The sequence below is a fragment of the Ranitomeya variabilis genome, chromosome 1, assembly GCF_051348905.1.
Source record: "Ranitomeya variabilis isolate aRanVar5 chromosome 1, aRanVar5.hap1, whole genome shotgun sequence".
NCBI lineage: Eukaryota > Metazoa > Chordata > Amphibia > Anura > Dendrobatidae > Ranitomeya > Ranitomeya variabilis.
The window spans coordinates 762,883,666-762,900,796 of record NC_135232.1 but is presented as its reverse complement, the minus strand read 5'-3'; the positions used below and the strand labels follow the sequence as shown (position 1 = coordinate 762,900,796).

Here is a 17,131-nt window from a genome sequence, read left to right as displayed (position 1 = left end):
CAGGCTCATGCAGGGAAAATATACCTCCTGTTTCTACATAGAGCTTTGAAGGATTTTGCTAGTCATATCTTAACTATATGATGTCATAGACCTATTGGAAAAGAGAAGAATTAGCTGGGTAGAAAGGCAAAATGAGCAATTGTAAGTACACAGTGCTGTATAATATGATGATTGCAATATATTAAGAGGATAACAATTTTGATGGTAGTGCTTCTTTAATAATTTTTCTAAATATTTGTCAAATTTCAGATATTTTCATTAATAGCATATTGAGACCTAAATTTACCACTAAAATAAAGTATACTACGTTACAAAAATCATTTTGAGAATCACTGGAATAAGTAGAAGCTTTCCTCATCTATAATGACATAACATGACTCCTGTCTGAATTGAATGATGCAGCTTAATTACAAGGATGAAAACTCGCTCCGTCACTGAAGACTTAATCTAATTTAACCCACAGAGTATTTGGTGAGCTTGTGATGTTGCAGAATTTCTGTAACTAATAACTAAAATAGATCATTAGTGTTTTTTTCCCTTGCATTTGTAGTGCATTTTTGACGCTGTAATTTTTGACACTTTTTGGCATTTAATATTTTAAATTAAGCAGTTATGTTTTTTATGCTTCTTAGTATTTCTTATGTATTAAAAACACATATGCGCTTTTTACCTGGATTTTTTTAGTGGTCTTTCCACATCTAATACAATACCACACAGAAAACTCAGTGTTACATGCAAAACATGTTGTGGAATTAAAAAACACACTGCAGTGAGTATATGCAATTAAAAAAGGACAGATTTCTATAAGTCCTATCAACTTTGCTGGAAGACCCTGCATTTTTTGCAGGGTCAAAAACTCAGCAAAAACTCATGGTGGGAACTTAACCTTAAAACGGTTTTTGTATTGTTTCACCATAGTAAAACAAATAGAACTATGTCAATTTGGTATTGCCTTAATTGTACTGGCACAGAATAAAGGTAATATGTATCATGTACAACATGGTCAATTCTGTAAAGCAAAAATAAACCCTGAAGCCACTTTCACACTTCTGACATTCATGACATAAAGGGTACATGTGACTCATGACCGCCTTTGCCGGCCTAAATACCCCACCACATTACTGATAATTTACTCCCTCTAGAAGAAATTATTCGCTATGATGAAAAACCCAAAGAAATGACATTAGACCAAATTTGGATTAAATGGCCACAGCAGCCTTTTATTAAACATAAAATACAACAAATTCAACAATATCCCCCCCAAGGAGGGGTGGTCCTCGAAGCCTCAAAATAACCACTGCAGATATGCACATTTTTTAACCTTGGCCTCCAGGCTTAGTCTTACCCCCAGCCGCTATGCACCAGCTCGGAGGCAGATAGTGACCAACCCGGCCAAACCAACCGATTAGCAAGCCCCTTAATCATCCCTTCCACAGGATGATCTACCACATCCACTCGAAATCCACTCAAGGGGAGTCAAGGACCACTAGAGATCCCCCCCCCCTACAATCCGCCACCAACTTCGAGGACCTCCCTCCCCTGCCTCACTGCTATAACAGGATTATTCCCTCACATCATCAACTTAACATGTATACCCTTATTACAAGCAAAAATAAAATAAAAGGGAGGGTGGGTGGTTGCTTTGCACGTTCTCCACAGGGAGGTGAGTGTAACGGCTACTGCCGCAAAATGGCGGATTCCTTATTAATTAATCCCATACTCCACCTCAAACGCCTCCTAACCCCCCCGGATCCTGCCCCCATTTTTTAAACTAGCTACCCTAAACTTAACCCCAAAATGCTCTACTCAGCCCAAGGCTCCTCACATTCCCACGTTACCCCATCATGTTGGCCTCCATTGAGAGCCAGGGGCCCAGTATGGCCTTTCTTGATCCTGGTGTGGAATTCCCTGTCTGGACAAAAATATGTAACTTTATTCCTTCTGCCACTTATTCATTTCATGAAACATTTTTTGCACAAAACACTCACTGTGGCCCTTAGTAAATGCCATGATATATTAAGCTTCCAAAATTGTCACTTCTGGGTACTTTACACCTCAGGTACGATGCAAATTTAATATAGTGATACAAAGCCAATTAAAAATTTGCATTCCAAAACCCAAATAGTGCTCCTTCCTTTCTGAGCCCTGGCATGTAGACATACAGTAGCCCTGGGTCAAAGGGCCCTTTTTTTGTAAGAATTGTGTATGGGACCCTTCCAATAAGTAGCACTTACATCACACAAGCATAGAACTTACATCAGACAAGCACAGAACACGTCACACACTTACAGCACCCAAGTCAAAGAAGCACAGTGCACATGTCACACAAGCACAGAACACATGCAAACTCATCGCACAAGCACAGCACATAGGTCAGAGATACCAAACTAACAGTGAACGTCACACAGGCATAGTACACGTCAGACAACTTACAAGCAAAACACATACACAAAAAGAGCACACAATCACCTGATTGACATATACTAGACACATACAGCATTTTTTTGGCACTAGAAGACACTTTTTCCTCCAAAAATAAGGAGGAAAATGGGGGTCTCTTATAGTCTGGAAGTAGCTGGTCTGGCTGTGGTGAGGAGGTGGGGGAGCAGCGGGTCACAGGAGGCAGGAGCCGACTGTTGCGGCTAACTCCTGCGCCCGCTGCTAAAGAGAATTGAATATACACTGCATTCCATGCCCATGGGCGTGGAGGGCAGTGAATATTCATTTCTCTTTAATAGCAGGCATGCTGTTAGTCTCAGCAGCCAGCTTCCTGCAGCTGCTGGCCATTTGTGTGTGCCCGCTACTTAAAGCAATGAATATTCAATGCCCTCCACTCCCATAAGCGTGGAATGCAGTGAATTCATCCCCCTTAGTAGCGGGCACACATGAACGCCCAGCAGTTGCAGGAAGCCAGCAGCTGAGGCTAACACTGCCCGCTATTAAATAGCAATGAATATTCACTGATCTCCAGGCACATAGTCCTGGCATAGAGAGCAGTGAGCATTCTGGCAGATGTCCTCTGCTTGTAAGCAGCACATGACATTCCTGCAATTCGCTGCTTACAAGCATAAATTAGCTGCTGACATCAGAACAAGACGCTGTGAGGGAGCACAGGAAGGAGGGTATAATGGATTATGTTTTTTTTTTATGTTTTTCAGATGGGGGCCATGCATACCAGGATGGAGATGGTGGCCCTGCAGACCAGTATGGGAATGAGAGGAACCATGCCTTCCAGGAAAGGGATGAGAAGCCATTCATACCAGGATAAGGGAGACATGCCTACCAGGATGGGGATAAGGGGGCCATGAATGCCAGGATGGGGATGAGGGGACCATGCATACCAGGACGGAGATGGGGGCCCTGCATACCAGGATAGGGATGAGGGTGCCATGCATACCAGGCTAGAGATAAGGGGGCCATGCATACCAGGATGAGGATGAGGAGGCCATGCATACCAGGACGGAGATGGGGGCCATGTCTACCACGATAGGGATGAAGAGGCCATGCATACCAGGCAAGAGATAAGGGAGCCATGCATACCAGGATGAGGATGAGGAGGCCATGCATACCAAGATAGGGATGAGGAGCCCATGCATACCAGGCTAGGGATGAGGAGAGAAAAACCAAAACAGAGTATAGCGGGTCTGATATGAATATGAAAACCAAAATAATATCCTGGTATGCAAGGCCTCCTCATCCCTATGAAAACCAAAATAAATCAGTCCTAAAAGATAATTTTTAATTAAATTCCTCTAAAAAGCTCAAAAAGTCTAAAATATTAATAACAATTCGGTGAGAGGGTCAGACAGAATGTATAGGAGTGCATAATAGTTGTCAGTCAGGTCCAATATTGTAAAATAATACATTTTTCCCTACCTGGCAGCGGAGGTTGGCTCTCTATGGGGAGACAAATTGGCGCCCCCGCTCCACGTCAACTAAACCTGTCTGACCCTAACGGAAATCCCTCACCAAGCCATCACCAACACCCATAAAGTGTTTAAGTGCTTATAGGTCCTGACAACCTGTCTTATTCAGTGAGTGTTGAATAAACAGTTTATAATAAAGTGCTCGCTTGTAAATTAGATTTAGGTTTTCAGGACAGTGTACCTCCTGGACAGGTATAGATTCTGCTGACCGGTTAAAGGTGAACACACATATCTCTAGATAGGAACTCATGCAAATGAAAAGCACCATGAATACCAATAAGATACAAAAGTTTATTGAAATATTAAAAACAAGAGGAGTACAACAACGTATAATAGGGATGTGAGACGGTCAACCAATAGTAGATGGCACCACAGGCAAGAACAGAGCAACAACCAGGCATATATTAAAGATACAAAGTGCATGCTCACATAGTAGACAAACCAGCAGGTGTGCAACCAAGCATAGAGAGCAAATAGAAGGTAGGGGAGCTGTATACCCCCCTGCCCGTTATGAGCAAGCAGAGCAGTAAAGTGACTGAGTGCAAAGTAGTAATATAATAGTATACCTGAATGTGCTCTGGAGCTCTGAGGTGCCACCGTGACGGTGGCACCTCAGAGCTCCAGAGCACATTCAGGTATACTATTATATTACTACTTTGCACTCAGTCACTTTACTGCTCTGCTTGCTCATAACGGGCAGGGGGGTATACAGCTCCCCTACCTTCTATTTGCTCTCTATGCTTGGTTGCACACCTGCTGGTTTGTCTACTATGTGAGCATGCACTTTGTATCTTTAATATATGCCTGGTTGTTGCTCTGTTCTTGCCTGTGGTGCCATCTACTATTGGTTGACCGTCTCACATCCCTATTATACGTTGTTGTACTCCTCTTGTTTTTAATATTTCAATAAACTTTTGTATCTTATTGGTATTCATGGTGCTTTTCATTTGCATGAGTTCCCATTATCATTGGCACTTTACCTTTATTTTTGCACCATTCCTATTGTGGTTGTGGGTGCAGGCCTTGTTCATTTTGATTTATATCTCTAGATAGGTCTAGTTATAGAGTAGTGGAGTTTTAGGTACCATCAATAGGTTATAAGTAATTAAATATTATATGAATACTATGGGTTGCAATATTTCCCATGGCGCTCACGCTGATGTCAGAAAGGTGAAGTGAGTTCATTGGCTGTGAACTCGCAGGACCTGTCTGACGGCCCCGCGAGCAGGGGAACTTTCTCATGGTACCGTGAGACAGGGAATAGGAGTTCACAGGGAGACACTGAGCTGCTCTGTGTCTCTGCAGGATGACAGGCTGTATGGTCACATCATGCAGCCTGCCATCTAGATGTAGCAGAGCTGGACCTGTCGTTGGCCAAATTGATTAGAAACATCTCTGCAGAAAGGCGAGGAATACTGTTGTTTGTTTTTAACTCTTTTGCAGATGACAAGGGCATCAGGAGAATGGGCATAACTAAGGTTTAATTAAGATTATTAAAAGGAGTCTGTGTCATTCTTTCAATTAAAGGACTTTTTCTGGGTGTTTGTGTTTTCTTACAATGTGGCTAAGGGATTAGTAATGGGGATGTCTTATTGGGGATGTCTTATTGACACTTCTCCATTAATAACCTCAGGGTTTGATGTCACCTGACAATACAAAGGTGACGTCAACCCCCCAACTATCACCCCACTTGCCACCGCTACAGGGCAAGTGGGAAGAGCGAGGCTAAGTGCCAGGATTGCCACATCTTTGAGATGCGCCTTTTCTAGGGTGGCTGAGAGCTGATGTTTTTAGTTTGGGGGGCAGTATCCATGGCCCCTTCCTAGGCTATTAATATCCGCCCACAGCTATCTGAATAGCTTTTGCTGATTATTAATTATAGGGAGACCCTACGTCATTTTTTTAGGGTCCCCCATTTTAATAGCCAGTGAAGACTAAGTATACAGTTGTGAGCATATATTAATAGCTGGGGAGCTACATCAGTATTACCCCCTTCCCAGGCTATAAACATCTGCCCCCAGCTGTCGGCTTTCCCGCTGCTGGTTACGAAAATTGCGCTGGAGCCCACTCCATTTTTTTCCAAAAAATAATCTTTTAGTAATTAAATACTTGTACAGTTAGCTGCACACATACTGTACTAATTGTATTTGCCACAGACATCTGTATATCTACCTATTTTATTTGTTTTTACTGTATGTAATCCATCTCTTCTATCCTGTCGGCTCCTGCAGTAATTTTACAGAACACGGCACATGAATTTCTGGCTTTTCTTTTATCTATGTAATATATATACATATATGTGTGTGTCACTGCCGTCTATATATCTATGTATTTTATGTGTATATATCTATTCTATATATTCTATTCTAACCTGTCACGCTGTGATTATACTACATGTGGCACATGAATTGCAGGCTTTTCTTTATATATATATATATATATATATATATATATACACACACACACGCCACGTGTGTGTGTTTTGCCGAATATTTCCTTTGAAAATGATGTGTAAAGGACAGAGAATTGCTGTATGTAAAAGCTCATGTTAAAATCGGATAGCAAGCGCACTGCATTCGGATGTAAATCGAATGCTAGGTGTGAAAAATCAGATTGTACTCGCATGACACTTGTGCGACTCTCAGCAGGGAGACTCGGACCGATTATTCATACATTTAGTGTGACTCCAGCCTTACACTGAAAATGGAAGCCAGTATAACAAAGAAGTATGGGAAATGTCAGCAAGAAATGTTGTGCATTACAAATATCTAGTTTACAGACAAATGCATTAAAAGTTTGAAATGTTCACATTTTTCATTTACTTGTAAATTTCATATATTTTTTAAATATTTTTTTATTTTTAATTCTTAATATATTGGCTTAAAGGGAACCTGTCACCCCCTCTGTGCATTTTAAGTAAAAGAGCCACCTTCGGCAGCACTAAGGATCAATTCTGTGAAGGTGGCTCTTCTTTTTTTGCTCCCTGCTAATATGAAGTTTAAGCATAATTTTTGCGCCATACCTGTATTCTGTCCGGGGGCACATCTTTTCTCCTGGGCTCAACCGCCTCCCCGTCGTCAGTCTGCCCCTTAGTGCATTGGGCACCGCCTCCTCTGTTTGTATGCACCTACCCGATGCCTGCACTGTGCTCTCATTTTTCTGTCATGCGCGCTGCCCTGCAAGTCACATCAGCTGATCTATGTAGAAAGAAGAAGCAGCATCCGTTCCAGGTGAAAGAAGTAGTATCAAAAAGAGTCTTTATTCTGCCATAGAAACATACAACGTTTCGGCCATGTTGGCCTTTATCAAGTATAATATATACACCACCTGACCGCCTTAAATAGTGTGGAGCTACAACCAGCACCAATCACATACCAAGGGCAGTCATAATACAATTACAAAAAAAATAAATACAAGAAATACATGTAAACCATCAGCCCCCACCATATCATAAACAGTGTATCATGGGACTCGCATAAAATATACAAAAAACAATGTATCAGAGTGGGTCCAATCAGCTGTAAACCTTGCAGTCCAATCGCAGCGTTGTTGCTTCGGTAGTCATAGTAACCAATCACCGATCGTTCTACTCCCAACTCTGGGGTGTACATCATCGGATCAACGCTGTCATCACGCTGCACAAGCCACCTGTAAAATAACAAATACCTCTCATCATAGACTACTGCACCGTCACCTTAGAGTCCACCGATCGGTGCCGCCAGAGACAGTGCGGGGGCTCGTCACGTGCACGCGGTCACATGACCGCAGCACAGGCACGCCTCCCAACACATGCGTCGGCCACATCAGATCCAAATACACTCCCAGCGATGTAAGAGCTCACATACGTACACATCAGAGGAAGGAGGGGCGGGAACACGTCCTATCCCAAACCTCTGCGCGGCGCAGTGTCACTCCTCACACAGCACGGGAAGTGTAGACTCAGCCAATTCCATGGCAATCAAAGCAATTGGCAATTTGCCATATGGACAAAGGGGAGGGGAAAAAAAACATCAAAAAAGCAGAGAAAAGCAGGTAGCCTATAAATAGATCGGATACCCATATAACCCCACTGCAACAGAGAGGAAATATTATAAAAAATCCCATGAAAGGCACAGTGAATATAATAAAATAACACATGATTAAAAACAAATATACGGATTACAGACATCACCAGAATAAGGGGGGATTTAGGAAATACATATTTGCAAATTATATTCAATATTGAGCCCCTTTGGTTGTAGAGACTCCAAAATCGAAATCCACCTTAGTTCTTTCTGTTTTAACAATTTCACCCTATTCCCACCCCTTCTCAGTGCAGGAACCCCGTCAATCACTCTGAATCTAAGTTGGTTAACCGAGTGTCGACATTCATTAAAGTGCTTAGGAACTGGTAATTCTAGTTGTTTAGTTCTTATAGTGCTTTTATGCTTGCTTATACGTGCCCGAATCTCATTCGTGGTCTCCCCCACGTATATCAGTCCACAAGGACACACTATTGTGTAGATTACATAGTTTGAAGAGCACGTATATCTATCTTTGATCAGAAATTTTTTACCGGTTTGAGGGTGAAAAAAACTTTCACCCTTCAACATGTTGCCGCAACAAGCACAGTTGAGGCAGGGAAAGTTGCCCATCCTAGGTGGACACAAAGTCCTTTGGAGGGCAACCTTCCTCGTCCCAACATCAGACTTCACCAGTTTGTCCTTTAAATTACGTCCCCGCCTATAAGAGAGAATCGGTCGTGAGTGAAATTCCTCAATCTGTGGTAGCCCTCTATTCAAAAGACCCCAATGTTTATTAAGAATATTAGAAATCCCCCCACTCGCTGGGCTATAAGTTGACACAAAGGGGATCCGTTTCTGTGTATTCCTATTTTTTTGTGTTTGCAAATCCCCAACCGTCAATTCGGTCACCCTATTTTTCTGAGACATCACTTTCTTTTTGGGATAACCCCTACGTATAAATTTGTCGCACATCTCGTCCAGCCTAACATTGCATATGTCATCATCAGAGACAATGCGGCGAACCCGCAGCAATTGACTCCACGGGAGAGAGTCCATCATCCTCCTAGGGTGATGGCTACCATATTCAAGAAGGCTATTCCTGTCTGTTGCCTTCACAAACAAGTCAGTGCATAACTTATCATCACATTTGTATACCATAGTATCTAAAAACTGAACTCTATCCATAGAGTATGAGATAGTGAATTTCAATTGTGGATGCACATTGTTCAGTTCCGATAGGAACTCAAAGAGGTCATGTTGAGGCCCCTCCCAGATACAAAAAATGTCGTCGATGTAGCGCCACCAGGATCGGACGTGGCGCCAGTAGGTGGAATTGTACACAAATTGGTCCTCCAGTACCGCCATGTGACCGCGTGCACGTGACGAGCCCCCGCACTGTCTCTGGCGGCACCGATCGGTGGACTCTAAGGTGACGGTGCAGTAGTCTATGATGAGAGGTATTTGTTATTTTACAGGTGGCTTGTGCAGCGTGATGACAGCGTTGATCCGATGATGTACACCCCAGAGTTGGGAGTAGAACGATCGGTGATTGGTTACTATGACTACCGAAGCAACAACGCTGCGATTGGACTGCAAGGTTTACAGCTGATTGGACCCACTCTGATACATTGTTTTTTGTATATTTTATGCGAGTCCCATGATACACTGTTTATGATATGGTGGGGGCTGATGGTTTACATGTATTTCTTGTATTTATTTTTTTTGTAATTGTATTATGACTGCCCTTGGTATGTGATTGGTGCTGGTTGTAGCTCCACACTATTTAAGGCGGTCAGGTGGTGTATATATTATACTTGATAAAGGCCAACATGGCCGAAACGTTGTATGTTTCTATGGCAGAATAAAGACTCTTTTTGATACTACTTCTTTCACCTGGAACGGATGCTGCTTCTTCTTTCTACAAGTGTGAGTACTGTTCAATTGGGATCCTTGAACTTTGGAGCGTGCATCCACACACTCTGGTGCTGTTGGTTACATTTTTTTTTTACATCAGCTGATCTAGTGATCTTGCCCCTCAGTGTGTTCTGATGTATTCACACTGTGGGGCTGGGAATCTGGCGCATGCGCAGTTAGTATCTGCGGCTGTCCCCATCTCTTCCGCCTCTTTCCTCCAGCGTGATACGAGTCGTCTGCACTGCAGCATCAGCTTGTGATCACTCTGATGCTGCAGTGCAGACGACTTGTATCACGCTGGAGGAAAGAAGAGGAAGCGGCGCCCGGTGCACTGAGGGGCTGACTGATGGCTGGGAGGCGTTTGAGTCAGGGAGAAAAGATGCGCCCCCCGGACAGAATACAGGTATGGCACAAAAATTATAAAACTTAATATTGCAGCGTTAGTAGGGAGCAAAAAAAGAATGTAGCCTTAGTGCTGCTGAAGGAGGCTCTTTTACTTAAAAATGCCCGGAGGGGGTGACAGGTTCCCTTTAAATTTACTATGAATATCAGACAGGTCATCAATGGCAAAGTAGTGGACAACCGCTTTAAAAAAAATCCATTCAAATATTTTTCAATATTTGACATTCCTCTCTTTGATTTACGCTATTTTCCATATTACAGGATTATACAGCCACAATATTTCTGCGCCAGAGATGGACAGATGAACGTCTAGTATTTGATGGCAGTAAAAGCATTACTTTGGATCCCAGGCTTGTGGAATTGCTTTGGGTTCCAGACACATACATTGTAGATTCCAAGAAATCATTCCTGCATGACGTTACTGTGGATAATCGTCTTGTTCGTCTTTATTCCAATGGAACTGTGCTTTATGCAATCAGGTAACCATGACATTCTAGAATATTTTTGTATGTATTGCACAAAGGCATTATTATGACATCTAAGCATTTAGAGAAGAGAAGGCTCTGTTCACACCTGTGTGACAGAATTCACAACCTAGTGTCAGATCCATTGGACCACAAAACATTCAGGAGCCCAGTGAACACCATTGACTTACAATGTGGTCTGTCAGGTTCCTACATGAATCTGTTCCATCAAATTTGTCTGAATTTATGATAGTTTTCACGGCAATTTTTAACACATCCTTAGAAGGAACCTGTGACATTGTACATTGTCCAGTCTGTGGACAGCATGGTAGAGAGAAGAAGCAGAATGATGTTCAGAATAACTTGTATGTATGAGGCCAATGGTTCCTCTAGTGATTGACAGCTATCTCTAGGCTACATTATTCATGGGTAATTTACAAGCAGGTCCACACTTGGGTACTGCCCTCGTCAGGGCGGGAGTATAACAGGGGCAGGACAGGGAGAAATAGAAAGACTACCTTGTCTTCACTCTTTAAATCCCCCTCTTCTCCCCTCCTGCTCTGGTTTCCTCATTATAGTAAACAGGTATTGGAGGACATGGTGAGATTGAACCATTTTTTACTCCAGCACTGCTAACCTTGAGCACTTATACTTTGTAATTGTTGGTTGTATGTTTGTCCTAGGTATATATTGGCCTTTGTATTCAGTAAATGTTAAGTTTTTAGTATATGTTTTTCCTGGCCATGCTTTAAACTATGATTGACAGCTATATCTGCAGCACAGTCATACAGGGGGTCAATCACTGAATAGGACCACTCTTAAGACTCCTACGCATGCAATACAAGGGATTTTAATGAATAACATGCATGTTTTAGTGAACTTTTTCCCACAAAAATGTACATCAATCTCCTCTCCTATAACATCCTGCCTGCAGATCAGATGTCATTTTCACCATGACAGGTGTCCTCTGGGGCGCAGTGAGACGGCCATGTAAATCAGTGTAAGATCGGCATGGACTGCCCGCTGCTGAGTGTGACGGCGTCATGTATGTCCTTGTCTCTGCCATACTCGGGTTGGGAAGGGCCACCGGGCAGTCCATGGACTGCATTCACATCACACTCCAATTTATGCGGCCGTCTGACTGCGTCCTTGGACTAATAATGAGTATAAAACCTATAAGAAACTAAATCATCATATACCCTGCTGTTACTAAGTAAGTAGCAAAAGCAAAAGTGCATTTAAATAACTTAGGGTTCTTAGTCACACTGTTTTTGATCAAAAAGGCATAAAAGCCATCCTACCATTGGCAAGGGGACCCTGTTCAGGGATGGTCCATCCTATACATTATATTGTGGAAATTTCAGATAACTGACATGCCGTGGCTCGTAAACCCGAACCGCGGGGGAGTTTACACAGCGTCAAATAGAAGCACAGTGGGCATGGGAGTGCTATAAATCCCATCCACTGTGCTTGTCATGTAGAAGGCAGAGTTCCGCTCCACCTGCAGCTGCTAGAGGCAGGACCTGGTTGTGACACTCAACCATTATCTGCCAGGTATGGGTCAGACTCACTTTGTGCACTGTAAAGTAGGGTGGATGTCAGTAAGGGGTTAAATTGTTGTTTTCTATTATATACATTAAAATTAGGTGTGCACAACATGGGTTTGGTTTATGTGGTTATTATCACACTGGTATACAGTAATTTTGGCGTCAGTGATATCTGAATGGATTTACCGTATATACTCGAGTATAAGCCGACCCGAGTATAAGCCGACCCCCCTAATTTTGCCACAAAAAAATGGGAAAACTTAATGACTCGAGTATAAGCCTAGGGTGGAAAATGCAGCAGCTACTGATAAATGTCAAAAATAAAAATAGATACCAATAAAAGTAAAATTAATTGAGACATCAGTAGGTTAAGTGTTTTTGAATATCCATATTGAATCAGGAGCCCCATATAATGCTCTATACAGTTCATGATGGGCCCCATAAGATGCTCCATACAAAATACGCCCCATATAATGCTGCACAAGTGCTGATTGTGGCCCCATAAGATGCTCCATACTGACATTTGCCCCAAGTAATGCTCCATAAATGCTGATTATGGCCCCATAAGATGCTCCATACAGTAATTTGCCCCATGTAATGCTCAATAAATGCGGATTATGGCCCCATAAGATGCTCCATACAGTCATTTGCCCCATGTAATGCTCCATAAATGCTGCACATGGCCCCATAAGATGCTCCATACAGTCATTTGCCCCATATGCTGTTGCTGCGATAAAAATAAAAAAAATCACATACTCACCTCTCGTCGCTCAGGCCCCAGGCACTTTCTATATTCACCTGCTCCACCGCCGCCAGCCACCGCTACGTTCCCCGTCCACTGCACTGACTGCTCAGGCAGAGGGCGGCACGCACTAATTGCGTCACCGCGCCCTCTGACCTGAGCGTCAGTGCAGAGGATGCAGAAGACACATTGGCGTCTGGCTACGGTGGAAAAGGGAGCAGGTGAATATCATGCACTACGTTATACTCACCTGCTCCTGGCGCGGTCCCTGCTTCCCCGGCGCCGGCAGCTTCTTCCTGTAGTGAGCGGTCACATGGTACCGCTCATTACAGTAATGAATATGCGGCTCCACCCCTATGGGAGTGGAGTGGGGTCCATATTCATTACTGTAATGAGCGGTACCATATGATGAACAAATAGAGAGAAGTTTGTGGACAATTATACTCCCTCCACTGTCCCGCTGCGAGGTGTCCTCATCGGAAGCCGGCAGCTGATTACAGCGTGCAAGCAACAGGACCACATGATGTCACTGCCATGTGCCCCCAGTCACGTGCATACCAACGTCAGTTGCTATCTTCTGATTGGCCGGCAGCGTGTATTGCCCTCATAGACCCAACTGGTCTGTGCGCTGCAATGCACTTCAGCTACATGTGTGCATGACGCACATCCAGTTGAAGTTTCTGATGGCGTCGGTTGATCACTCACCTTCATGGTCCCCCTCCTGGTCACAGTCGCAACCTCTGTGAATGTGATTGTTACGCCCCTGATTTGAACTTTTGCCCATATTAAATTCCAACAGTATTTGCTCAGACTCCTGGTTCCATATACAACCCAAGTTCTATTCTTTCTTTTTCCATATTGACTTTTTGGATTTCCACATATAATAGATATATTATTATTATTATCATTATTATATCTAATAGATTTCAAGACCTCTTCCATTATGAAGAGGATATTTGCAGAACCAATTTCTCAGGAGAGCATTGAATGGCTTTAAGTGTCTTTATGTGACCTTGACACAGTCCACTAAAGGTACCTTCACACTAAACGACTTTGCAACGATAACGATAGCGATCCGTGACGTTGCAGCGTCCTGGATAGCGATATCGTTGTGTTTGACACGCAGCAGCGATCTGGATCCTGCTGTGATATCGCTGGTCGTTGCTGAAAGTTCAGAACTTTATTTGGTCGTCAGATCGGCGTGTATCGTCGTGTTTGACAGCAAAAGCAACGATGCCAGCAATGTTTTACAGTGGTAACCAGGGTAAATATCGGGTTACTAAGCGCAGGGCCGCGCTTAGTAACCAAATGTTTACCCTGGTTACCACTGTAAATGTAAAAAAAACCAAACAGTACATACTCACCTTCTGCTGTCTGTCACACGTCCCTCGCCGTCTGCTTCCCGCACTGACTGTCAGTGCCGGACGTAAAGTAAAAGCAGAGCACAGCGGTGACGTCACCGCTGTGCTGTGCCTTATACGGCCGGCACTCACAGTCAGTGCGGGAAGCAGACGGCGAGGGACGTGTGACAGACAGCAGAAGGTGAGTATGTACTGTTTGTTTTTTTTACATTTACAATGGTAACCAGAGTAAACATCGGGTTACTAAGCGCGGCCCTGAGCTTAGTAACCCGATGTTTACCCTGGTTACCCGGGGACTTCGGCATCGTTGGTCGCTGGAGAGCTGTCTGTGTGACAGCTCTCCAGCGACCAAACAGCGACGCTGCAGCGATCGGCATCGTTGTCGATATCGCTGCAGCGTCGTTTAGTGTGAAGGTACCTTAAGAGAAACGTTTCTGTTTAGAACAGAGGTGTTTCACCCAGCTAAATCAGATCTCCGGCATTGAACTGAGCAAAGTCAAACACCCTGAAACACGTGTATGCAAATAGAGTGCTTAACTGGCTTATTATCCTAAATCATGTAGTACAGCTTGTTAAAAGGCCACTGTCACCCCCTCCAGCCGTTATAAACTAAAAGAGCCACCATGTGCAGCAGTAATGCTGCATTCTAACAAGGTGGCTCTTTTAGTTTTTCCTTCTGTTATTCCCTCAATAAAGCGTTTTTTAATTTTCCCCAAATACCTGTCTTTGTACCTGGAGGCGGGTCTGAAGCCTCCTCTGTGAAGCGCCCAACTGCCGTCACTCATCTCTTCTGGGGCGATGGTCGCCGCCCCCTGCACGCTGTTCTTCTTAAATCCGGCGCTGTGCGTGCCTGCCTGGGGCTTGCGCAGTGTTCATTGGCCGTCATAGCTCAGATGCCGGGTGCCTGACTGCGCCTGTGCGGGCAGTGCGGCCACCCTGTTACTGAATCCCCGCCCCGCACTGTGTTATGCATTATGCACAGTGCGGGGCTGGGGTTCCTGGGCATGCGCTGTTATGACCCCAATGGCGAGGGTCTCAGAGGAACGTGGAAGTCTGCAGAATACAAAAATCCAGCTCATAGGGCAGTGGTAACTGGGTTGACCATATATCTACTCCTAACGCCAACACTAGAAGTAGCCGGGGATCATTCCTACGTTGATTCTAGATGACACGCGCCAGCCGGAGAATCTAGCTACCCCTAGTAGAGGAAAACAAAGACCTTTCTTGCCTCCAGAGAAGGGGACCCCAAAGCTGGATAGAAGCCCCCCACAAATAATGACGGTGAGGTAAGAGGAAATGACAAACACAGAAATGAACCAGGTTTAGCACAGAGAGGCCCGCTTACTGATAGCAGAATAAAGAAAGGTAACTTATATGGTCAACAAAAACCCTATCAAAATCCACACTGGAAATTCAAGAACCCCCGAACCGTCTAACGGTCCGGGGGGAGAACACCAGCCCCCTAGAGCTTCCAGCAAAGGTCAGGATATAGATTTGGAACAAGCTGGACAAAAATACAAAACCAAAACAAATAGCAAAAAGCAAAAGGCAGACTTAGCTGATATAACTGGAACCAGGATCAGTAGACAAGAGCACAGCAGACTAGCTCTGATAACTACGTTGCCAGGCATTGAACTGAAGGTCCAGGGAGCTTATATAGCAACACCCCTAACTAACGACCCAGGTGCGGATAAAAGGAATGACAGAAAAACCAGAGTCAAAAAACTAGTAACCACTAGAGGGAGCAAAAAGCAAATTCACAACAGTACCCCCCCCTTAGTGAGGGGTCACCGAACCCTCACCACGACCACCAGGGCGATCAGGATGAGCGGCATGAAAGGCACGAACTAAATCGGCCGCATGAACATCAGAGGCGACCACCCAGGAATTATCCTCCTGACCATAGCCCTTCCACTTGACCAGGTACTGAAGCCTCCGCCTGGAGAGGCGAGAATCCAAGATCTTCTCCACCACGTACTCCAACTCGCCCTCAACCAACACCGGAGCAGGAGGCTCAGCAGAAGGAACTACAGGCACAATGTACCGCCGCAACAAGGACCTATGAAATACATTGTGAATAGCAAACGACACAGGAAGATCCAGACGAAAAGATACAGGATTAAGGATTTCCAATATCTTGTAAGGCCCAATAAAACGAGGTTTAAATTTGGGAGAGGAGACCTTCATAGGAACAAAGCGGGAAGAAAGCCACACCAAATCCCCAACGCGTAGTCGGGGACCCACACCGCGGCGGCGGTTGGCAAAGCGCTGAGCCTTCTCCTGTGACAACTTCAAGTTGTCCACCACATGATTCCAGATCTGCTGCAACCTATCCACCACAGAATCCACCCCAGGACAGTCAGAAGGCTCCACATGACCCGAAGAAAAGCGAGGATGGAAACCAGAGTTGCAGAAAAAAGGCGAAACCAAGGTGGCGGAACTAGCCCGATTATTAAGGGCAAACTCAGCCAACGGCAAGAATGTCACCCAATCGTCCTGATCAGCAGAGACAAAACACCTCAAATAAGCCTCCAAAGTCTGATTGGTTCGCTCCGTCTGTCCATTAGTCTGAGGATGGAAAGCAGACGAAAACGACAAATCAATGCCCATCCTACTACAAAAGGATCGCCAGAACCTGGAAACGAACTGGGATCCTCTGTCTGACACAATATTCTCAGGGATGCCGTGCAAACGAACCACGTTCTGGAAAAACACAGGAACCAGATCGGAAGAGGAAGGCAGCTTAGGCAAAGGAACCAAATGGACCATCT

At 44.3% G+C, this 17,131-nt stretch overlaps 1 protein-coding gene across 1 annotated transcript in view; it reads left to right on the top strand.

Moving 5' to 3' along the window:
- LOC143783292 (gamma-aminobutyric acid receptor subunit pi-like) overlaps positions 1-17,131 on the top strand; it is a 169,331-nt gene that overhangs the window by 108,343 nt on the left and 43,857 nt on the right. Inside the window, exon 4 of the mRNA XM_077271701.1 lies at positions 10,508-10,725. Within this exon, the coding sequence (XP_077127816.1) occupies positions 10,508-10,725 (218 nt within the window). The remainder of the gene's footprint in view (positions 1-10,507; positions 10,726-17,131) is intronic.